Source organism: Polypterus senegalus, chromosome 6, assembly GCF_016835505.1.
Source record: "Polypterus senegalus isolate Bchr_013 chromosome 6, ASM1683550v1, whole genome shotgun sequence".
In the NCBI taxonomy this organism is placed as follows: domain Eukaryota; kingdom Metazoa; phylum Chordata; class Cladistia; order Polypteriformes; family Polypteridae; genus Polypterus; species Polypterus senegalus.
This window is the reverse complement of record NC_053159.1, coordinates 106,791,993-106,817,616: the sequence shown is the minus strand read 5'-3', so window position 1 is coordinate 106,817,616 and position 25,624 is coordinate 106,791,993. Positions and strand designations below refer to the sequence as shown.

General features: G+C 38.4%; 1 protein-coding gene across 3 annotated transcripts in view; it reads right to left on the bottom strand.

Annotated features, from left to right (window-relative positions):
* Positions 1-17,754: 17,754 nt before the first annotated feature.
* Positions 17,755-25,624, bottom strand: part of sez6b (seizure related 6 homolog b) — a 618,004-nt gene continuing 610,134 nt past the window's right edge. For 2 of the 3 annotated variants that reach the window (XM_039756704.1, XM_039756705.1), the window contains exons 17-18: positions 22,155-22,163; positions 17,755-17,913 (exon numbers count right to left, since the gene is read on the bottom strand). In XM_039756704.1, the coding sequence (XP_039612638.1) occupies positions 17,884-17,913; positions 22,155-22,163 (39 nt within the window). In that variant the 3' untranslated portion in view covers positions 17,755-17,883. The remainder of the gene's footprint in view (positions 17,914-22,154; positions 22,164-25,624) is intronic. The other variant, XM_039756707.1, reaches the window with a different exon arrangement.

Sequence of the window (25,624 nt, the reverse complement as noted above, 5' to 3'; positions counted from 1 at the left end):
CCGGTAAGCGTTGCAGATTTGGCGAAACGTGTCAGTCGCTGTGAAAATGTTGCTCTTCGTTTGTGTGTGAAGAATTAATTTAATTGATGTAAAAAGGCAATTTAAAAACATTGTATTTAAGGCGTATTTATGTCTATATTTTAATTAGACAAATTGTTTTGTAATGGAAAACCATAAATACACGCGACATGTCTTACAGAAGACCGTGCTGTAGAAATTGCAATTGGCATAAACGTTAATCGATTGCAAAGCGCCGAATAAACGTGGTGCTGAGGGGCCCTGTGCTAGACGTCACGTGACGCCGAGGTGGGGCTTGAGGGCACAGACTGCGCGGAGTTCAACACCGTCCTGCTCTGCTCTTTTTAATGGCGATCCCGCGTTTCTGTGGTAGAGTAAGTGCCCTGCGTGAACTAATCGTTAGAAGTTCCTAACAAGTCCATGTGATATGTTAGCCATTAAAGGCGTATTTTTGATTAATCAGCATTGGAGTTACGATTATGTACAAGATACTTTGTATTTCTCTAGTAAAATGAGAATGAAAGAGTAGCAGTATCCAGTTGTCAGAATTTGAATTATATATATATATATATATATATATATATATATATATATATATATATATATACATACATACACACACAGCAGTACAACTTTCTCAATTAAAGGAGCATTTAAATCTCACATCTGATCTCAATGAACTTAACATTCAAGTGGAAAATCATTACTGAGTAATACCATGTAGTTTGTTGAGAATAAAACGATGTAACAACCCTCAATTGAAACCAAAATCACCAGCCTATTGAGTGCTGGATTCAACATCACACCGAAAATAAAGCCAAAAAATTGAATTCGCTGGCAGATCCAACTTGTGTGAATTTCATCACAGCAACTCATAATGTGACTGAATAGTGTGCAAGGCCCCCACTTGCCTGAATGCACTCTTGACAACATCTGGGCAAGCTGCTGATGATGAGATGGTGGACATTGTCCTGGCGGATTTCCTCCCAAACCTGGAACAGGGCATCAGTGGGCTCCTAAACAGCTTGTGGCACAGCTTGGCAGCGTTGGATGCACCAATATCTAACGTCACAGAGCATCTCAATTGGATTCAGGTCTGGAGAATGTGCTGGCTACTCAATGGCATCAATGCCTTTGTCATCCAAGAACTGTCCATTGATCCATTTTCCTGCACCAGGATGAACCCGGGGCCGTGTGCACCAGAATAAGGTCTGACAGTGACTCTGAGGATTTCATCCCGGTATCTAACAGCAGTTAGGGTACTGTTGCCTAGCACATAGACCCTCCAAGGGTATGCCTCCCCAGACCATCACTGACCCACCGCCAAACTGGTCATGCTGGATGACGTTACAGGCTGCATAATGTTTACCATGGCGTCTCCAGACTCTTTTAAGTCTGCCACGTGTGCTCGGTGTGAACCTGTTCATATCTGTGAAGAGAACAGGGTGCCAAATGCAGAGCTGTCAATTGTGCTATTCTCTGGTGAATGCCAATCGAAGTGCTGGGTAATGGGCTGTGAGCACATGTTACACTTGAGGACATTGGACCCTCATTCCACTGTCATGGAGTCTGTTGCTGACAGTTTGGTCATAAACATGCACACCATTAGCCAATTGGAGGTCATTTTTAGGGCTCTATCAGTGCCCTTCCTGTTCCTCCACATACAAAGGAGCAGATACCAGTCCAGCTAATGGTTGATACTCTTTCACAGACGTGCCCTGCTCTCCTTGTGTAATGATCCATCTTCTGTTATCTCCTCTATGCTCTTGAGACTGTGTTGGGAGACACAGCAAACCTTGTTGTCGTGGCACGTATGGATGTGCAATCCTGGAGGAGCTGCAGGTACCACCTCATGTTACCAGTAGTGACAAAGACAATAGCAAAGCACAAAACTAGAAAAGAATCAGTCAGGGAGGATGAGGAGAGGGCACTTGTCTTTGGCCACCATTCCCTTTTTGGGGGTTGTCTTGCTGTTGCCTCTACAGTGCACTTGCTGCCACTTTCATTTGCACCAAAGCAGGTGAAGTTGATTCATAATGACTTATGCGTCCTAACTGGACAGATTGATATCCCTGAAAGTTAATAGACTTTCTGTTAGACAGTGATGATTAAGTGCGCTCTTAATTTTTTGAGCAAGGTACGTTCAGTCGTGCATTTGATATTTAATCTACCCATTTTAGATCACAGGAAGCCAGTGATTATGGAATCAGCACTTAAGGCAAGGAACAAATGGAACGCAGGGCACCATTGCACAGCCAAGCAGAAAAGTATGTGCTGTGTGCATTCATGTAACAGAAACTTAGGAATAAAGGATCTGTTTAGTTTTAATCTAGTTATGTGCAAGTAGATATTTTTGAAACAAAGTGATGTGATGGCACAGCGGCTAGTGTTCATACTGTGAATTTTTGTGGGCTTGATGTAATTTCCAGCAAATGAAGGAATACATGTACTGTATGTTCTTCATTGAGAAATCGTTGACCTTGGCATTTAAATTTAAAATATAGTTTATTTGAGTTTATGTTCTACTGTACCCAGTGCTAGAATTGACATCTAGACTTAAGCAACCAATGGCTTAAAATAATAAGCACAAACGCTGTATGACATCATGGATAGCATTGAGTTCTGCTTTATCATCCTGACCGGAAACAAAGTAGTAGCTAATATTTGTTTTCTCTTTGTTCAGGGAATTAGCTTTATTTTGATTAGAAGTATAGGTTTAATACAGTATCTCAATGTTGAACAAGAATAAAATAAAAAAAATAAGACAAAAGGAAATTATCAGATTTGGCTGTTATTCTGGTCATTTTCATTAAGGTTCATTCATAGATTTAGTATTTAATAACAAACGCTAGCCAGAGAAATATGCAGCTTTTCATACAAAAGAAGAAAAAAGTAACACACTGTTTGTAACACATTACATTTTATAATGAGTAACAATCTTAACATATTTAGTTAGTTAATATGTGAGTAGTAAGTAATGTAACTGATACTTTTAAAAATAATGTTCCCCAACACTGACGTTTAGACATCTAAAATTGGAAAATATCAAATTCTGTAATTGAAGACATGCATAAAAGTAATGTTTCTAGTTGTCAAAATGCAAACATGCCTGTAGAGTAGATATCTTGTCTTAACTTGACAGTGTCAAGTTCTAGAAAATAGCTAATATAAGACACTAACCATTAAAAGGATTGTTTTATTTTATTCAATCTTCTTTATTTCAATTTTAGTTAGGTTTGCTGTTATCTTTCCTCCCAAGAAGTATGTCGCTAGTTTTCGGGGATTTAATAAAGAAGAAAGAAAGAATGAAAGAAAAAATCTTCTGAGCTTTGGAAGTACCTGCTTATTTTAAAACACAGAGGCTAGTCAGCACTAAATCCTGTTTGGTCAAGGGAATGAGTCGTGTAAAATCCTAGGGGCTGCTGGTTTATGTTTCAAGTCAGTTTGTTTTTGAAATCCTTTTTATCCTTCATTTGAATGTGTCCTTTATTTAGATGGCTTACTCCTACCATGACTTAAACCTTAAAAAGTCTACTTTTGTACTGACAAATTCTTCAAAGACATAAGTTCAGGTCCTGTCCTAGCCATAGTGTATCTAAAGCTCACACCCGTTTCCATCGCCCATCCCAAAGACGTGACTGTAATGTAGCTTAAAATGATGGTGTGTATTGGTCTACCCTAAGACTGATGAACTCATATCCCACACATTCTTTTTCTGCTTGATTCTCAATACTGCAGTGTAGGCCGTTACTCATCTTGACCCTGTGAATAAAAAAGCAGGTTCAAAAAATGGATTGATGTGTTCTGTAGTACAGTGCTGGACAGTCTTGAAACTTAGAATATCCAATAATCAAAAATAGTCCATTATTAAATCTTCAGGATTATTGAAACTGTTCAACCATATGACTATTTGCTGCTGTTGTGGAAGTTAATCCCAAATTTAGCTCAATTCACAGTGCAACTGTCAAAGATGTGGAAGTTCAAAAAGAAGGCGGATGTGGCACCTGGATTTTGATATACTTTATTGGATTTTCTGATTAAAAGTCACCCAATTTACACCATAAAAAGAAGCAAGTACAAGCGTATGTGAGATCCTCTCAAATGAATATTTGCATTTTAGTGATGCACTGCTGTTTAAGAATAAAAAAACAAACTTAATTTATTCTGTACTTTTTAACTACATACTGAACACTGACTCCTGAAAAGTCACATTTTGCACCTGTATGCTTTCTTAACAAATTGTAGAAGCACATAAAGTATACAGTATTTGTTTTTACAGTGACCTCTAGTGGCGTCTTGTAACATTTTTCAAGCAAATAAAAAAAAAATCAAAAACAACAAACGACCAAAAAGCTTTTTGTGATTGTCACCACATTGACGGAAGCACAAAACACTCTTCTTCTTTTCTTAATTCTTTGGATGAACCCACAGACTGACCACGTGTGTCTTAGTTTTTCAGTTACAGACAGGACAGAATTTTGTACAAGCCCAAAAGTGAGCTTCGGATCAGGTTTGGAAGTAGCAGTTTCAGGAACCTGGCCTTCTTCTGTAGGGAGAATCATCCAGTTGGGTCCTGGAGGGTCACAGTGGCCGCAGGTGTTTGCTCCAGCTCAACATCTCAATCTGAAGTTGATCCTCACAATTTTTTCTTTTTCCCAGATTTTATCCAAATGATTTGTGTCCAAGTGCAGTCCTTCACATTTGTCTCTTTTTGGTTTCTTTCCAGTTGTCCTATTAAAATAGATGGTTCATGATGAATACACGTGGGAGTTAGTGGAACCAAGTTAGGTGGTGAGCTGCCAATTCCTTTGTTACTGGTAATTGTCAACTGGTTAAGAAAACAAGAACAGAAAATACTGCTGTTTGACACTTAAACAAGCAGTTATGGGTTGAGATTCTTATTTTGAAAATTAATTCAAATAAAGCATAAAAATAGTGGTTGAGAAGTAACTGGCCGTCCAGGACCAAACCTGAGAGCTTTGCTCTGTAGGATAACATGGCTTCAGCGTTTCCTTGTGTATTATAAAGTCCTTTTCTGCATACTGATATTATGGCCCAGGAAAATTAGATGACAGACTAAGTCAAATCTTGTGTTTGTTTAATTACACATAAGTCCTACTCATAATTTTCTGTTTTAATGTAGTCTTAAAAGTGGAAAAAATAAGCAGTCTAGATCCTGTGAGACAGAGTGCAGCCATGTCATTATGAAGGTTACATCAGGGCTTCTGAATGTAAAAATGCATAATGAAGGGAAAGGAACTCTTAAAGTATGAGCGCCGGCTGCAATCAGTGATCTTGGTGACTCTTGATGATCTACGAATAATAAGAAGTCCAAATACGCGTGCACTTGAAGTAACTTTCCAAATGTGGACCCCTCTTCTCAATGTAGACTGGATCTTAGCTTTATGTAGTTTGCATGCCAGCCAACAGCAGTGTTGACATCAGAGGATTCTGTCTAGTGGCACTTTCTATAGCAAATACTGTATTTAGTCTTCTAACTGAGCAACATTTGCATTTTACTTGACTGGGGCACAACTTGGCAGTCTTTGACTCACACCCACACACCCCATGCCTACAAAATGTTGTCACCCACTTGGAAGTCTTCACGCATTTTATTATTATACAATTATACTAATTCTTTACATTTATACAGCACTTTTCTCACAACTCAAAGCACTTTCCATAGAGTGAAACCACCACCAATGTGCAGCTGGATGATGCAACAGCAGCCGTTTTTGCATTGCGCCATTACACTCACCACACATTAGCATGTAGATGGTGAAGTGGTGACATAGCCAATTAAAGATGGGGGATGACTAGGGGGCTAGAAGGACTCGGCCATGGTGGGCAATTTAGCCTGGACATCCTGGGATACACCCTGATCTTTACAAAGGATGCGCAAGAATCTTTTATAACCACAGAGAGTCAGGACCTGGGTTTTACATCTCATTTGAAGCACAGTGCCATTTTTACAGTACGGCATCTTCATCACTGCACTGCGGCATTGGGATCCACAGTCAGATCACAGGGTAAGTGTCCTCTTCTGGCCTTGCCAACACCTCTTTCAGCAGCAACCCAAGCATTTGCTAAATGGCACCCTATCCAAGTATTGGCTGGGCCTGAACATGCTGGCCCAGGTGGGTGACCTCTTCTGAAGTAAATGTGTTATGGCTGCTGGATAAATTTAATTGAATCATCATCAATTAATTTTACTTTTTTGAAACTGCATAACAGAAAAAGACACTTTTTAATGTCATAGTGTAAGCAAATTTCTGCACGGTGGCCTAAATTGATTACAAATATAAAGCATAAAATTATTGATCACATTAAGTATTCACTTCCTTTAATACAACACACCAAAATCCTCACTGGTACAGCTAACTGGTTTTTGAAGTCCCATAATTAGTTCAATGGAGATCACCAGTCTGTAGCTAGGGGGTTCCAGTTAGTTGTAGTATAAATGTACCTTATCTGGAAGGTCCAGCTTGTGGTGTTGTGGCCTAACGTACAAAATGAAGATAAAGGAACACTCTTAGTAATTCCATCTAAAATTGATTGGAAAGCACAAGTCAGGGGATGGAGACAAGTAAATATCCAAGTCAATGAATATCCCTTGGGAGACCAATTGTTAAGAAATGGGAAGAGTATGGCAGAGCTGTAAATCTGCCTAGAGCAGGTCGTCCACAAAAACAGAGTGAACATGCAAAAAGAGGACTAGTGAGGTAAACCACCAAGAAACCAGTGGCAGTGACTGGTAAGACTGCCCATACAACAACTGCTGACTGGGTACTTCACCAGCTGCAGGTCTATGGGAGAGTTGGAAAGAGAAACCCACTGCTAACACACACACGAGTTTGCCAGAACGCACAAGGGAGCCTCCGAAGTCAGCTGGAAGAAAGTTCAATGGTCTGATGAGACTGAAACTTTTTCTGCCATCAAACTAAACACCATAAATGAAACACTGCACATCAGCAGAAATACTCCATCCCCACGGTGGTGACAGCATCATGATGTAGGATGCTTTTATGCAACAGTTGCCTGAAAGATTGAGAAGGGTAAGATGAATGCAGCAAAAATACAGGGAAATCCTGGAGAAAAAACCTGAAGAGGCCCACAAGAGACCTGCACTTTGAAAGACAACGACCTTGAGCATTAAGCCACAGCTGCACATGAATGGCTGCAAAACTACAATGTTTGTGTCCTGGAGTGGCCAAGTCACAACGGAGAATGTGTGGCTGCATTTAAAAAGGTCTGTTCACTGAGGATCCACCATGCAAGCTGACAGAGCTTGAGAAGTTTTGCAAAGATGAACGAGAAAAAACACAAAGCTGCTAGAGACCTGTGTGCACACAGACTGTCATGGCTGCCATCTACTAAATACTGACTTATGTGATCTTAGGTAATACTTAGGTGATCCATTTCTTTGTAATTCATTTTGATCACTTTGCAGAGATTTGAGCTTTCACTTTTACATTAAAGAGTATTTTTCTGCTGACCAATGTCAAGAAAGCCAAGTTAACTCCACTGTGATTCAATAATGTATCATAATAAAATGTAAATTTTCCTGTTGATAGAATGCTCTTTCATGGAGGGGCTCGGTACACACTCTGGTAAATTATATTTTGAAAGATTAAGGGATTGAGTTTCTGGATTTTGCTTTCCCAGTGCTTCCCTTCCCCTCTCCACTTTCTTTTAGGATGTTTGTGAAATATTTTCAACCTTAATGGAACTGCGTTTTTGCACAGTGTGTTTACTTACTAGAAGAAGGCCTCTTTGTCTTCTGCCTTCCGTCAGCTCCGTCCTGCCTCTCTGCATTAGTCTTGGTGGATGTAACAGCACTAATGGCCCCTCTCGCCCTCACGGCTGCAGTGACTTTGTCTGTCCCAAACATGGCACTACTGTAAGGACTGCATTGGCACTAAGCAGTGCCACATAAAGGGCATACGTTGCCATCACCTTCTCTAAGTGCCAATGGGTCACTTAGACAGAGAAGATCCAATCAAAGGTGGAAGAGAATGTGCTTTTTACTTTTCAATTGCTTTAGTTTGCTCAATTCCATGAGTGTTTCAACCAAAATATTCTCACTTTGGCAATATTTATAAATACCACACCCTTTTTAACAGAATAGTTTATTCTTCAAATTATTTTATTGTAAAATAATACCAACAACCTCCTCCAGGTTTGGTTAAAAAAAAATATTTCTTTAATTTAACAGAATACTTTAACCTCAAGGTGCTTTCAAATTAATACACGTTTCATAACTTGGATATTTTACATAGCTATGGTCACACAGCTTGAAATGTACCTTTTGTTTTAGTGACAAAAAACAAAATGATAGTTTTACATTAGGCTATGAAGTGAGAGCTTAAATAGTAAATTTAAATTTTACCTAGGGCTTGCCATTTGCTCAAAATCAAGACATTTTTTATGATGGCCCAAATGTGGATTGAGAATTTTAAGAAAATATTGGACAAGAATTCTGCTTTTCAAAACAGGCTGTAACACTCTTCAAGCCACAGCTAGTTAGAGAATACTGAAATATACAAATGTACCTTCCAATGGCTGGTCATTCAGTCCAGAACACTCTCTCTACCGTCAACTCCTTTTCACGTTTTCTGAGTAGCCCAGTGTGTGGATAGTGAGGTCAGTTTTCCTTCTTCTAGAATATTCAGATGGGGAGTATGCCTATCCAAGTGAGCTGTACTAGAACAATGAAACTTGAAAAGTAAAAAAATCTCCCTAAAGTACAAGTGTAACATTCTGTAGTTACAATGGAAAGAACAGCCACTTTCAAAAAACATTTCTTGGCTTTTGGCATTTGCTTCCATTTTACCTACAGTTGTGCTTGAAAGTTTGTGAACCCTTTAGAATTTTCTATATTTCTGCGTAGATATGACCTAAAACATCATCAGATTTTCACTTAAGTCCTAAAAGTAGATAAAGAGAAACCATTTAAACAAATGAGACAAAAATATTATACTTGGTCATTTATTTATTGGGGAAAATGATCGAATATTCCATATTTGTGAGTGGCAAAAGTATGTGAACCTCTTGGATTAGCAGAGTCAGGTGTTTTCAATCAATGGGATGACAATCAGGTGTGAGTGGGCACCCTGTGTTATTTAAAGAACAGAGATCTATCTAAGTCTGCTCTTCATAACACATGTTTGTGGAAGTGTATCATGGCACGAAGAAAGGAGATTTCTGAGGACCTCAGAAAAAGAGTTGTTGATGCCCATCAAGCTGGAAAAGGTTACAAAACCATCTCTAAAGAGTTTGGACTCCACCAACCCACAGTCAGACAGATTGTGTACAAATGGAGGGAATTCAACACAATTGTTACCCTCCCCAAGAGTGGTCGACCAACAAAGATCACTCCAAGAGCAAGGCGTGTAATAGTCGGCGAGGTCACAAAGGACCCCAGGGTAACTTCTAAGCAACTAAAGGCCTCTCTCACATTGGCTAATGTTCATGTTCATGAGTCCACCATCAGGAGAAAACTGAACAACAATGCTGTGCATGGCAGGGTTGCAAGGAGAAAGCCACTACTCTCCAAAAAAAAACATTGCTGCTCGTCTGCAGTTTGCTAAAGATCACATGGACAAACCAGAAGGCTATTGGAAGAATGTTTTGTGAACGGATGAGACCAAACTAGAAATTTTTGGTTTAAATGAAAAGCGTTATGTTTGGAGAAAGGAAAACACTGCATTCCAGCATAAGAACCTTATCCCATCAGTGAAACATGGTGATGGTAGTATCATACTTTGGGCCTGTTTTGCTGCATCTGGGCCAGGACGGCTTGCCTTCATTGGTGGAACAATGAATTCTGAATTATATCAGAGAATTCTAAAGGAAAATGTCAGGACATCTGTTCACAAACTGAATCTCAAGAGAAGGTGAGTCATGCAGCAGGACAATGACCCTAAGCACACAAGTCCTGACCTTAATCCAATCGAAATGTTGTGGAAGGACCTGAAGTGAGCAGTTAATGTGAGGAAACCCACCAATATCAAAGAGTTGTAGCTGTTCTATACGGAGGAATGAGCTAAAATTCCTCCAAGCCGGTGTGCAGGAATGATCAAAAGTTACCGGAAACATTTAGTTGCAGTTATTGCTACAAAGGGGGCGGGGATTCACACCAGATACTGAAAGCAAAGGTTCACATACTTTTGCCACTCACAAATATGTAATATTCGACCATTTTCCTTAATAAATAAATGACCAAGTATAATATTTGTGTCTCATTTGTTTAACTGATTTCTCTTTATCTACTTTTAGGACTTGAGTGAAAATCTGATGATGTTTTAGGTCATATTTATGCAGAAATATAGAAAATTCTAAAGGGTTCGCAAACTTTCAAGCACAACTGTATAAGACACAAATCAGTGGCCTTAAGCTGCAGTAGCCTCAATCACTTTTACTGTCAGTTCTTAAATAGTGGAAGAATAGAAGAAAAGAGAAAACGCTTTCTTTGTATACCCTTCAAACATGGCTTTCTCATTATACTTGACTTTGCACACTAAAAGAATGTCACCCAGAATGACTCTCGCACACACACACCTCCTGAGTGTAACCCTAAACTGGATATATCATTCAGGTCACGCATTCACAGCACATTTCAAAACTGTGTCATGGCAGACAAAATCCCTACACACTTGCAGGTAGTCCTCACAGCACAACCATCCCCTGCGATGTGAAGCCCAGGCTGGCTAAGTGTCTTGCTCAGGTTTGCACTAGGAAGGGTGTGTAAACGTTTGAGTTTGAAGTCTATGTGTGCAAATATTTTAACGTGACCCACTTGCATGACCTCGTTTCTCAGGAGGGCAATCCCAGCCAAAGTGGACTATCAAAGAATGCACGGCCTGTCGTAGCAAGCCTCGTGTTTACAACTGGCTACTCGAGGAGGAACTCGTCTCCATGCTCTTATTGAAAAGGAGCAATCGTGCGAAGCACAAGCTCCATAACACTGAAAGTGACTCAATACTTTCTGCACTACCATCAATTCAGAACTTGTCTTTGACAGCACTTCATCAATAATTATATCACTCTGTTAAACTAAGGTTGAACCACATCCTGTAAAGATGATGCAGCTGTTCTTTTTGATGTTCCTAAGCAGCAGTTTCCCTGCTAAGACATTCTTTAGTATGAAATCAACTGAAATTTAAAAGACAGAGTAAGCAAAGGCAATTATTTAAATATATTTATTCCTTCTCATTCTCTTTTTATAGAGATTTGCAATGAGAACACACGCTTTATTTATTTATTTTTTTCCAGTGACAAGAGTTAAGGTCGCCACACTATATGTCTTTTATACACGGCCTGCGACTCTTCTGTAGTTTCCTGTGTTGTTTTAAGCTCTAGTTGGAATAGTCCTGGGTAATTATTAAACTAGCTTGGAAACAATGACTGAACTTAGCATAACAAACAGGTGTTTATTAAAATGGGCTTATAATGGCACAATGGCAAGTTCATCTGCTTCGATTGCATAATGCATTTACAAACCTCTGTTCACTAGAAATGCCGTACGTCCCTCTTACTTTGTTTGTCTTTTTCCCTCCTTCCATCGGACATTCTAGCCTTGTTGTGAATGTCAAAGGATGTAACGCCCGGACACACTTAGACAGTTTGCAATCTTACGCCCTCTTGTGGGCGCTGGGTGACATTATACCCAGGCAAGGGCACAGAGGCCAGACAGACAGACATCTGATCGCTTTATATGGAGAGAAAGTTGATTTGGGTTTGTTCATTTGTGTACTTTTGAGGACTGTAGGTCAGGGCCTTGCGGCAAAGAACAGTTTAAATTAGGTTTACTTATGGAGGTTCATTGTTTGTAGCACCATTCACTCTCGACGACACCCAAAAGGGTCGTCAGTTTTCATTCAGCTTCTCTGTTCACCAAAACACTTCAAATATTTTTTTCATTTCTTTGAAAAAAAATTGAAGCTTTAATGTACAGCCATAAATTGTCTCATGGTTTTCAAATATTAAAGGAATACCTCATCCAAAAATTACATATTTTTATATGTTACTTAAACCATGTGGTTTTTAGTGATGGCTGAGAAAAGATTTCTGACATAAAACCGACCTATGGTGACTAAAGATGGACAACCTCAAACAATATCAAAAAGCTTGTGGAAAAAAAATCTCATGTCGTGTTACCCTCATGTCAAGTTATCCAGGCGTATGCCGATGACCTCTCAAACACATGTATTTTTACCGAGAAAACCACTTTTGAAAGATGAGAATAAAAACTGGGCGCCCTCAGACGAGAATGAGGTTGTTTGAATGGTAGACCCTCCTCCAGTCGTTACTTTGATATTTAGAGCCACAAGCCTTAGGATTACGTAGCAGCAGGCTGTGAAACCGCACAGGCGAACTGGCCTTCTGCTTGTTCAGGCCTCTCAGATACACACAAGGCCAAGGCATATTCCCATCCTAATTTTTCCACTGGCTTCTCTTTAACTTTTAATGTTTAGCTGCATATCTCAGTGAATTGCTATAACATAAACACAGTGTTAGCCAATGAATAAGCTGTTATTGGGACTAATGAATGAGGCAGGGAGGCGGGCCTTCAATTCAAATGCTTGTTCAGAACTAAGCACATTGCATTTTAGTTCACAAGAGCATTTTGTGGAAATGGCTTATTTAACAATATTTTAGTAAAATATGTGAGTTTGGGACATGGTGAGCATACGACTGGATGACTTGTGGATTATGCAACATGAGTAATGTGAGATTTTTTCATGAACATTTTGGTACTGTTTCCTGTTGTTCAGTATTGATCACCATATTATAAACTTATGGTTTTCTCTTATTCTGCATTAAAACATGGGATTAAACATTTCTCTTAGCCACTGGTACAAACTACATGGTGTAAGTAACATTAAAAAAAATAGAGTGTTTATATGTGGAGCATTCCTTCAAAGCAAATGAGTATTGGAGAACACATTGCAGCACTGATGGACGACAGTTAGTCTGCTTCTCATATTTTGCTAAAGAGCTCCTTGTTTGCTTTATAGTTAATCCATTTTTGTTTTTTTGTGCCACCATATATAGTGACCAGATGTACCAAAGTACTTCTAAGGGGTAAATTGCAGCGTTCAACTTTAAAGAAGAACCAAATCAAACTGTTTGGTGTTTTCACCTTTCCATTTGTCCTTACATTTTCTCATTATGTTTGAGAAGTTTATCACTCCAAAGAAGCAAACAGTGAGGTCAAATAAAGTAGCTGAACTTTAGAATAACAACTGTCAGCACTATGTGCAGTTCTACAGAGCTTGGGTTGCTCTTTCCTTTTTCCTGCGAGGAACTCTGGGCTGTTATTTGTTTATCGCTCCACTGCTGGCAACAATTTTAACTCTGTGGTCAAAAGAATACTTGAGCACTTTGCCGCATACAGTATGTAAGTTCTACAGTGCATATATCACATTAAATAATTAAAACCAGGACATTTATTAAAACCAGATTTTTAGTTTTCAGCAGCAGAGTGACATACTGCTATCTAATATCTTAAGGGACCCCGGTTCAAATCCCAGACTGGTATTGTTTTCTCCCAGTACTTTGCATTTCATTTTAGGGGCTCATTAGGCTTCTGCTTCAAAGTCTCCACACATCCTGTGCTCTCTGGAAAGCAGTTACCATAAGAGATTATGGATGGCTGCACAAATTGACAGCAGCATCAGAAAATTGATAGTTTTATGTATTTTTCAGTAGTTTTTCATTAGTTAGTTTAATTTAACTGAGGAATACTACAATACATGGAAAACAACATAAGCTATCAAGTGTCAATGTGTAATAATGTTTTAGGCAGCATTTTAAAAGCAAGGACAGCTTAAGCAAACTGCACTGGCATGTTCATTAGTGTGCAGAAACATCTTCAAAGACAGTTGTAACAGACTTCCAACATTTTCACAAATGTTGGAAATCTGTTACAACTGTCTTTGAAGAGTTAGCATTATTCTGGACTTCTTGTACAGTCCAAAACGTAAACCCCTAAGGCACACTAACTGCCCTCAGTGAATAAAAGCTGCAACCTTGTTACACCCTTCACTTCACTCATGCTGAATGGCACAGCAGTTAGTGGTGCCACCTCACAGCTGCAGAAACCTCAGCTAAATTTCTGGACTGCATACTGTCTGGGTGGAGTTTGCATATTCTGCGTGTGTTCCTTTGGCTTTCCTTCAGCATTCCAAAGATAAGCATGTTAGGTAAATGGTAATCCGCAGAAAAGAGGCCAGTGTGTGTGAATGTGTGTGTGTGTGTGTGCGAGGGAATATGTGAGCATGTGCTGTGACTAGCCTGGTATTGTAGCTCCCTGAACAGTACTGGTAAGGGACACTTTGGGGTGCATGCATCATATGTTACAGTTGTGGAAACAGTTGAAGCTGATTCAAACTAAATATACCATTACATTGTAAGAACTTTAGAATAATTGTGACGAGAACAGGCAATTCATCCCAACAAGCTCTTCCATGCTATTCACATTGATTGTCCAAAATTACATCAAGTCGTGATTTGAAGGTCCTACTCTCACTTGGTAAATTATTCCATATGTCTATGGTTCTTTGCATGAAGAAAAACTAAGCAACATTTGTGTGAAATCTTTCTTTAGCAAGTTTCTAACTGTGTTCTAATGTTTTGCTGAAGAATTTACTTTAAAGTAACAACTGGGATTTACTACGGTAATTCTTATCATAATGATAAACTCTTCAATCATGTCACCTCTTAATCTGTGTTTGCTTAAAGTGAAAAGGTTCATATCCTTCAATCTCTCCTAACAGCTCATTCCTGTCGCTCTGGGAAATCAGCCTAGTTGCTCTCCTCTGGACTTTCTCCAGTGCTGCTACATCTTTTTTTTGTAATTTTGGAGACCAAAATTACACATAGTACTCCAGGTGAGGCCCCACTAGTGTGTTATATAACTGAAGTATAATCTCCAATAACATTGTGATATGTAGCCTAACATCATACTGGCCTTCTTGGTAGCTTTTGCACACTGCCTTGCTGTAGACAGTGCTGAGTCTATTATGATCTCCAGCTCTTTCTCATAACATGTACTTTCAAGTTTCACACCTCCCATTGTGTATCCAAATCTAACATTTTTGTTAGATTTGATTACAATTCATATGTAATATTTTACATTTACATTAAATGTCGTCTTCCACAAAACTGCCTAAACTTGTAACTGTTTAAGTGCCTTTGTAACAATTTAGCTGATTCTATCTATTCGATCATCTGCAATTCCACCTAGTTTGGTATCGTCTGCAAAATTAACCAGCGGATTGATTATACTGTTGTGTAAATCATTTATGTATATATTATGTATATATGTATATATTAAAATGAGCTGCAGCTCCAGCACTGACCCCTGACACCACTTTTAACATCACTTATTTCTAAAAAGGTTCCTCACTTCTTAACTCTTTGCTTCCTGTGTTTGAGCCAGTTTTGCACACTGCGCCTTCAATTCCCACTTATTTTAGTTTCATCTCTAACCATTCATGTTGTACTTTATCAAAAGCCTTGAAAGTCATGATAAATAATATATGCACTTATTATATGTTTTTGTTGCTTCCTCAATGAATTTCAACAAAACGGTCCCCATCTGAACCCATGTTGACTGTTGAGTAACATTCCAGTTATTGCCATGAGATGCTCAATCTTTTCTTAACAACTCCTTCCATTAATTTACCTTGGATGCATATTAAACTTACTGGCCTGTAGTTACCTGGATCAGCCCAATCCTCTTTTTATACAACAGAATAATATCTGCAAGCTTCTAGTATTTTAGAGATTTTCTACAAATATGTGTCAATGTTTTCTATATGTACTCACTAACCTACTTAAGCACTCGTAGATAAACGTTATCTGGTCCTGGTGATTTGTTAGATTTCATCCTATTTAATCTAAACAGCACTTCTCTCTCTACAGTGTGCGTAAGCATTGTATCAAAGCTGGCAGAATGTCAGTGCCATGACGTCTCCAACTTGTACACCCTGAGAGTATAGAGAACACATCTGATATTACAGTTATGCCTTCTACCTAAAGATCTTGATTTAAAATAATACAATTGTAGCTTTAATGTCTGTTTTTTGTCACCGTGAAAGTTGCCTAATTTGCTTATTCTGTAGCAGTGATCCTGGTGTGTGTTTCTTATGGCTGTAATTACACAAACAAAGGTATGTTTGTCCATTGTGTTGAAACGGGTTTGACTAAATATTGATTTATACCCACCTATCCTTTATGAATATGCACTTCATATACAGAAGGTGTTGGGGTTATGAGTCAAAATTTTCTAATTAGTGCACAGTAGTTAAGATCATCTGGTACTCTATCACACATCACTATAAAAGTTAAGGAAAGTATATTCTGGTTGCTCACTTTTCATTACCTTTACTCTTCACACTATGAACCAATCTTTGTCTCACACTCCCAAATTCAGTTAAACAATTCTGATTAAAATTATTGCTTACCACAATTAGTGTTCTCTTGATTGATTTCGATATTGCAGATTCAAAAATATTTCACAGTATATCTAGGAACAGGGACAGGTGCAGATATGGGTGTTTTTTATTGTTCTGGGACCCTCTTTGTTTCTGCTCTTCTACTAATTAATTAGAACATTCTTTTTATTTTTGGAAGTACAATTTGGTCAGCAATTTTGTAAGCAAAATTGTAATGAAATCTGACCGAGGTATCACTAATGTTTACTGACTGCATTAAAAAGACAACCCTGAATAAAGAAACAGCCTTGAAATAGCAGTACTGCAAAGCTGGGGTCTCATTTCTGGCAGCTGCTGTAACATTCTGTTTCCGAGATCACAATAAATAATTACATTTAAGCTGCTGCTCTCCAAACGGTCTAGCAGTGCATGTGCATCTTTTGTCCCAAGACAGGAAGAAGGGTTCAAGGTAGACGGTATGATACTTAATTTCTCATGCATCAGGCTGGTATTTTGCTAGAAACTTTGGACAAAAATCCAAATACATACATAAAAATATAAAAGAATAAGGTAGGCAGTTCCTCTGAACACCACACACCTGCAGGAAATGAAACTGCTGAGGATCTTCCTGTTGCTGACAGGCCATAGATGTTTACTAATGTAGGGCTGCAGCAAAACTCTGTCACACCCCACCCTTGGCACATTATCTCTGACAAGGCCATAGTCTCAACTCACTGTGTTCTTGCTTAGTTTTTCATCTTTGCAAACATCTAGTAAAATAAAAAAAACAAAAAAAACAACTGATGTGTGCTGTGGAGTGAATGACACAGCATAGGAATAAATGCAGACTACAGAGCTACTGTACATATGTTGTTGTTTCATGCCATGTGTCATATGACTCTGGAGGTATTTGCACCTTTGGTCAGTTTGTGCCGACAAGCACTTGTCACCAGTGGAAGCCTCTGGAAAGCTGGAGAAGCTCACTTGAAACTTGGCCTTAAGAGGCAGAGGAAAGTTAAGAAGCAGGGTACACAGTTCATTTTTCACTCTGGGCTCAGCCTGTAGCAGACCTTTCCAAGAGCTGTCCCATAATGCTGTGAGGCTGATGAAGAAGAAGGGAACGGGGTGTATAGATCAAAAACACATTCTGAAAGGCAAAACATGTCGAGACTGAAAGTAAGATCCACAAGTAGAGAATCACTTGTTTGCACAGGTTTGTGCGGTAAACCCTGAAGCCTGACCCCCAACCCACCCACCACACCCACCCCCAAACCCTTGGTAAGAAGTCCTTGGATTATAGGCAGCTCAGGAATTGCACGGATGGGGGTGAACTGAAGAGAAGAGGTTGTGAATGAGCTGACAGGTTCTGAGAGATTTCCACAAGGCAGAGAGGCTGTGTTTCCAGTTATGATGTATCTTGTCCTTAAATGGAAACTTCATATTCTCTTGACTCCTAAAAAATAAACAAACAAATATGGATTGAGTATATATATATATATATATATATATATATATATATATATATACAGTATATATATATATATATATATATATATATATATATATATACAGTGCATCCGGAAAGTATTCACAACGTATCACTTTTTCCACATTTTGTTATGTTACAGCCTTATTCCAAAATAGATTAAATTCATTTTTTCCTCAGAATTCTACACACAACACCCCATAATGAGAACGTGAAAAAAGTTTACTTGAGGTTTTTGCAAATTTATTAAAAATAAAAAAACTGAGAAATCACACGTACATACGTATTCACAGCCTTTGCTCAATACTTTGTCGATGCACCTTTGGCAGCAATTACAACCTCAAGTCTTTCTAAATATGATGCCACAAGCTTGGCACACCTATCCTTGGCCAGTTTCTCCCATTCCTGTTTGCAGCACCTCTCAAGCTCCATCAGGTTGGATGGGAAGCATCGGTGCACAGCCATTTTAAGATCTCTCAAGAGATGTTCAATCGGATTCAAGTCTCGGCTCTGGTAGAATTAAGTAGAATGCCCAGAGGGGATTGGGCAGTCTAATGGTCTGGAATCCCTACAGATTTTATTTTTTTCTCCAGCCGTCTGGAGTTTTTTTTGTTTTTTCTGTCCACCCAGGCCATTGGACCTTACTCTTATTCTATGTTAATTAATGTTGACCTATTCTTACTGTGTCTTTTATTTTTCAATTGTTCATTATGTAAAGCACTTTGAGCTACTTTTTGTATGAAAATGTGCTATATGAATAAATGTTGTTGTTGTTGTTGGAAGGGCCACTCAAGGACATTCACAGAGTTTTCCTGAAGCCACTCCTTTGATATCTTGGCTGTGTGCTTAGGGTCGTTGTCCTGCTGAAAGATGAACCGTCGCCCCAGTCTGAGGTCAAGAGCGCTCTGGAGCAGGTTTTCATCCAAGATGTCTCTGTACATTGCTGCAGTCATCTTTCCCTTTATCCTGACTAGTCTCTCAGTTCCTGCCGCCGAAAAACATCCCGACAGCATGATGCTGCCACCACCATGCTTCACTGTAGGGATGGTATTGGCCTGGTGATGAGCGGTGCCTGGTTTCCCCCAAATGTGACACCTGGCATTCACACCAAAGAGTTGGTGGATTGCTGCAGAGATGGTTGTCCTTCTGAAAGGTTCTCCTCTTTCCACAGAGGACCTCTGGAGCTCTGACAGAGTGACCATCGGGTTCATGGTCAACTCCCTGACTAAGGCCCTTCTCCCCCGATTGCTCAGTTTAGATGGCCAGCCAGCTCTAGGAAGAGTCCAGGTGGTTTCGAACTTCTTCCACTTACGGATGATAGAGGCCACTGTGCTCATTGGGACCTTCAAAGCAGCAGAAATTTTTCTGTAACCTTCCCCAGATTTGTGCCTCAAGACAATCCTGTCTCGGAGGTCTACAGACAATTCCTTTGACTTCATGCTTGGTTTGTGCTCTGACATGAACTGTCAGCTGTGGGACCTTATATAGACAGGTGTGTGCCTTTCCAAATCATGTCCAATCAACTGAATTTACTACAGGTGGACTCCAATTAAGCTGCAGAAACATCTCAAGGATGATCAGGGGAAACAGGATGCACCTGAGCTCAATTTGGAGCTTCATGGCAAAGGCTGTGAATACTTATGTACTGTACATGTGCTTTCTCAATTTTTTTATTTTTAATAAATTTGCAAAAACCTAAAGTAAACATTTTTCACGTTGTGATTATGGGGTGTTGTGTGTAGAATTCTGAGGAAAAAAATTTATTTAATCCATTTTGGAATAAGGCTGTAACATAACAAAATGTGGAAAAAGTGATGTGAATACTTTTTGGATGCACTATACATATATATATATATATATATATATATATATATATATATATATATATATATATATATATATATATAGGTAGATAGATAGATAGATAGATAGATAGATAGATAGATTTCATATTTTGCCACAAGTAAAATACATTGTACAGTGTGCAAACCAATATGAACGGCTACAGATAATGTCTCTTAGAATGAAGTAGTGAGTGTGTGACATTAAGCCATTACAAATGAACACAGAGTATGGGTGTTATTGAAATGGAAAATTTACAATGGAACATTGGCAACATCGGCCTAACCAGTAACCAAAATCTGTTTCAGATATCGCAGGGTTTTTGCATTCCTCCATATCATGTCTTACTTCTCATGCTGCACAAATTATTATCAGATTACAATAGACTCAAAATACAATGCCAGTGTCCTGACTCAAAAACAGAAGCAATAGCCATATTACTCCTTAGTAAGCTTGATTACCCAGGTGCCCTGTTCAATTTAAAAAAAAAAACAGTTCCAAAACTCTCCTACCTGTGCATTTAATTCTATATACACCAAAGGTCCTTTGATAGCACCCTTCTCCCAGCCTTTCCTTATGAAACACTTGCAAGATTTTATTACAGAAAAAACCTCATAAAGCACCAAGACTGGCTTGGAGCAAAAGGTGTGGAGAAGAGTGAAGGAGGAGAGCATGCTGATCGATTTGCCAACAGCCTGCCATAAATGCTGAGTGCTTGTTGATTAAAAAGGAATTGCAGTTTACTCTAGTTAGGAATCTAAAAAACAGAGAACTGGGAATAATTAATACAGGAAGATAAACTTTAAATTTATAAAGTTCAGAACACTGTAGCAGGTTCTGGCTATCATTTATCACTACATTTCTGAAAAACCTATGAAGCAGTGACTTATTTTAATACATCAATGTTATGTTTTATATAATATGGTAGGTCTCTAGTGAAGACCTAGTGCATACATTTTATTTTCTATTGGCAACATTATCTGTACAGATTGTTTTGGATCCAGCACTACCAGCCCAAACTCTCTATGATCACGATTATCTAAAAATGGAGGAACGGATAAAACAGTTTATGGTAGCTTAGTAGTGGTTGATGTTTCTTGAGGTTTGCAGCTTGGTTGGAAATTACTCAAAATGCCTACCCTCAAATGCTTCTCCAGCATTAAAGAACTTAATATATTAAGGTAAGGAAAAAATGTGAGAAGGATGTTGTAAAACATATTATACATTATTGTACACCTCAGGTTTAATGGATAACAGCAGCAGTCATGTAAGACTTGATCAAGGATCATATGGAAAATTAGGTATGACAAGATATGGGCAGAATGGTAGCACAGTGATAAGCACTGATTCCTGGGTTTGAAGCCAGCCTGGTCAATGTATGTCCGTGCTAGATTTTGTCCAGATACTGTGGCTTTTTGTATGTGTTATGTAGACTGAAAATTCTTCATGCAAGTTTACTGTACAGTACTCCTGCCTTGTATCCGATTCTGCCCAGTTACAGTGCAGGCCCCATAGTCCTGAACTGTATAAGGGGGTGCAAAAAAAAAAAAAAAACTGACCTCCTAACAGAAGGTTTTGCCATGGTGAGCATTTTGATGTGTGCTTATTGATTTGTTCTCTAAATCATTAAATAATACGAGGTATAAGAGGTGCCCTGTGCTGGAGGTTTTATTTCTCCAGGTGCACATTTACAAATCAATTAACAGCTTGTGCCCTGAACTAAATGCCCCCATAATTCTACTCCCAACTATAAAGACTACCTGAAAAATGCACCAGTTTTGAACTTACTGTCATACAGTATATTTGTTTCAATCAAAAAGACCACATTTCTTCAACATGAACTTTTGCTTGTTTGAGGTGACACGTTAAGTGGTCTCAACTGAATTTATTGTCTACATAACTTTTTTTTAAATTACTTTTCTCATTTTTAATCAGCATTTCAAAAAACTGTCTAACAGGCAGGAAATGGAACATCTACGAGTAAGACACTTAAATGCTCTTTATCTGCTTTGTTATTACTGGTATTCTGTATATGGTGTAATTTTAAAACACTTAAGGAGATGACAAATTCCTTTTTCTTTCTGAAGAAGAAAAAATGTAATTATAAAAGTGAGCCTTGTGGAATCACCCCAAACCAAACCAGTAATGATTTTGAAATTTCTTAGTGACAGTAGCCATGAATTAATGGAGTAAAAAGCAGTACAACTGAAAAAAGCACAGATGACCTGCCAAGTTTAATGGTAACTGGACGTATTCATTCCCCAAAAGTGATCTGGCTTATGAACATTTATTTTGGAGCTGCAAATGACAGATTTGTTCACATGTGAGCAATGACACGAGTTTAGCCATGACAAGCTTTTTCTCACCTCTGTCTCCTTTGATTGTCCCGCAGCAAAGTAAACACAAAACATGTTAACTCAGACACATATAAAGTTGTACAGTTCAGAAGGTGTTTGCCCCAGGGCATCCTATAATATGTGGCTTATTCTCCTAAGTTTTATTCATGGTTTGTAAGGAGACATTCCAGCTTGTGATCATTTTACTAAAACTAGAAATATTGTTTAAACTGGGCACGGCTGTTCAGCAGTGACGAGTCTCAAGATAATACGTATTGGATATGAGCTCCGTTTACAGTCAGAACAGACTGTCCTTATTTCAGTGCATATTAAACACAGTTGTATCTAATTAATGACATATTCTTAAACTAAAATGCTTGAAAAATATACCAAATCCTTATCTTCTGGTTCTTTTAAGTATGCCATCCTCACCTAAATCTTGGCTGTAATCCATGTCGCTGCCTAACACGAGCCTCGGTACACTAGCTAGCGCCAAAGAATCAGAGGCTCAGCTGGCGCTCCCAAGCTGGGCCCCCTGCTGCAAAGCTCAGAGGGATTTCTCACTGCTTGTTTCCTACATATAATTTTCTTGTGTTTCTGACAAACACATGCTAAACAGTGAAGATCCAAAGATGTTTTTGTACAACAGGCTGTGTGAAACACAAAGTACTGCTTACAAAAATGAATTCTATGTTTACAAGTGGCCAGATGCACTCAGTCGGCCTTCTGCCAAAAAAGATTCTTGTGAATTCCATCAGCCATCAGAGTTGCATGAGGGACTCTGAGGTTTTGTAAAGGAGGGAAGAACTAAACAAAACTGCTTTCAGCCAAGCAATTTAAGATATGACTAGAAACAAAATTCAGAATGACGCCATTAAACCAGACTGCTGTGTAGCTTAGAAAAGGTGGAGGAATACCAAATTGTTAAAAAAGAAAAAATAGAAAATAGCCTAAAGAGCCAATCAGAATGGGCTTGTACAGCGTTTGTGGCTGGGTCATTCAGGGGATCTGAGAAAGATTATTAGATGGACAATACGGTACGTTATAGCTTGCATACTGACTTTTATAGACATCTTTCACAAAAAATTATAATACACTTGATACTACTGGTTGCTTAAAACAATGCCTACTCATCTGCTTAATACAAAAATCAAGAAAACATTCATATTTTGTAACGGCACTGACAAATTACATCAGCCAAGAATAAATCTCTAAACTTTGAGGTGGCATTACGTTACCTGTGGTGGGGCGCTTATATAAATGGCAAGCCTGCAAAGTCGCATGCTTTTCTAACTAGTGCAGCCTACCTTTTGCTGGATAACAAGCCACCTCAAACAGCCATGTAAAGAACAGAGAATCCATCCATAGCAGTGCTTGGTGCCAATGTTACAATATGTTATATCTCAGCCATCTTGGCTGGGATTCAAATTTACGTTTTATGTCATCTTTGCTCATTTTTGATTTTGTTGTATATATTAATTTTATTTATGTTTATTTACTATTGATTGTGTTTATGTTTGAATGGCTCAGTGATATTCCATGTATGGTGTGGATGGTCCCCCATGTGGTGGAGCTATCAGCCAGTCACTACCAGCAAGTACTCTCTGCCTATAAATCTGGAGGGCCTGCCACAGTTCCTTGCAGTTCATTGTGAATTCACTTGGGAGTTCGTCAGTTTACTTATGTTGATTGTTATTCTGTGCTTTATCAGATTTCTGGATTATCGACTTTCTGTTCTGTTTTCTGACATCATGCTTGGACTCTGTATTGGGACTGTGTTTGCTTGGATTGCCTTATTGTTTCAGGAAACTCCTTTATGCCTTTTGTGCTCTATGGACCTTCACATTATTACTGAGCCTTTTCTGTGAAAAATACATCTTTATTATTTAAAGATTCTGTATTTTTGCCGCTGTATCTATCCGAGGTCTGACAGGAAACATCCCCTGTGGGTATTTTTGGGAGTGCTTTTGGGACTCCAAGTTCTTGACAACATTCTGTAGTTGTTAGGACCCACTACTCACTGAGCTGTTACAAAGAACTCATTAGAACTAATAATCAAAAAACATGGTAATTATCAGATATGTGGTAAATAAAATTTAATTAACAAACAGTGGTAATGTATATGAAGTGACTCACTGCTTTTCTAAAAATACCCCGAAACTAGCTATAGCTGACATGTTTATGATTTGCTCCTTAATATAAACATAAATTCTTAAAAGATCTCTAGTAGGAATAATGATTACACAATAGCTGCAGACAAAAAACATTTACTACAATAAATTTATGGTTTCAGGGCCAGGGCAGAAATGGGGAACCTTAATCCTTGGGAATTAGTGTTGATTAGATTTGATTCCAGGTTTAGTTTTAACAACCATGCTGATCATCACACTACCATCACAACCAGTATGCTCTTGTTTCTTTGTTAATAAATCCCACTGTTGTATTTCATAACACTTGCTATTTTGAAACTTTAGCTCTATTTGGACTGATCTTGGAACATAGAGAAACTGTTTAAGAAAGTGCAGAGTAGGCTCTTCTTCCTTAGGAGACTGTGTTCCTTTAATGTGGGAAGTAATGTCCTTCACATCTTCTGTTAACTCTGTGAAGGCCAAGCCATTTTCTACACTGTGGTTTGCGTGGCTGGTAACATCACTTCAGGAGAGGCCCACCAAATCAACAAGCTAATTTAAAGGGCAACCTCAGTTATAGGATGTACTGTGGACCCCCTGGAGGTCATAGCAAAGTAGAGTATTAAAACAAAACTGAGCACAATTATGAACAATGCTGCACATCCTCTCTCTAACACACTAACACTTTGAACTTTCAGCCAATCAATTATTTAGTAAAAGTGTGTCAAGAAACGCAATGGGGTCTCCTTTATGCCAACAGCAATACATCTGCATAATGCTTCACTGGAACTGTGACAATTAAGCCTGAAGTTTTCTTTTCTTTCTTTTTTATTTTTTTTTCCTTTTTAGCCATACTGGTGTGTGTTCAGACTACACAGTGTGTTTGTATGTGTGTATATATATATATATACAGTATATATTTATCTATCTGTTTATTTAAAGAACTTCTGTGAAAGGCATAATTACACTGGGGAAAAATGTAGTTCTATCTATCTATCTATCTATCTATCTATCTATCTATCTATCTATCTATCTATCTATCTATCTATCAATCTATCTATCTATCTATCTATCTATCTATCTATCTATCTATCTATCTATCTATCTTCAATTTAATGTTCTATAGTACATTTAAAAGATAGGAGCACTAATAATAATCTCCTCACATTACCTAAATATTACTTCCAAAAAATTTATTTTATTCAGCTTTTGGGTTACAACCCCTTGCTCTGGCTTAGAGCTACAAAGGCTAAATGTTCTATGTTAAATGTCTGGCTTCAAATATGACAAAGTGATACTGCCAGTCAGATTATTGCACTGGTATAATGGTTAAGAGATTACATTTGCAAACCACTATTACCAAAACTAACT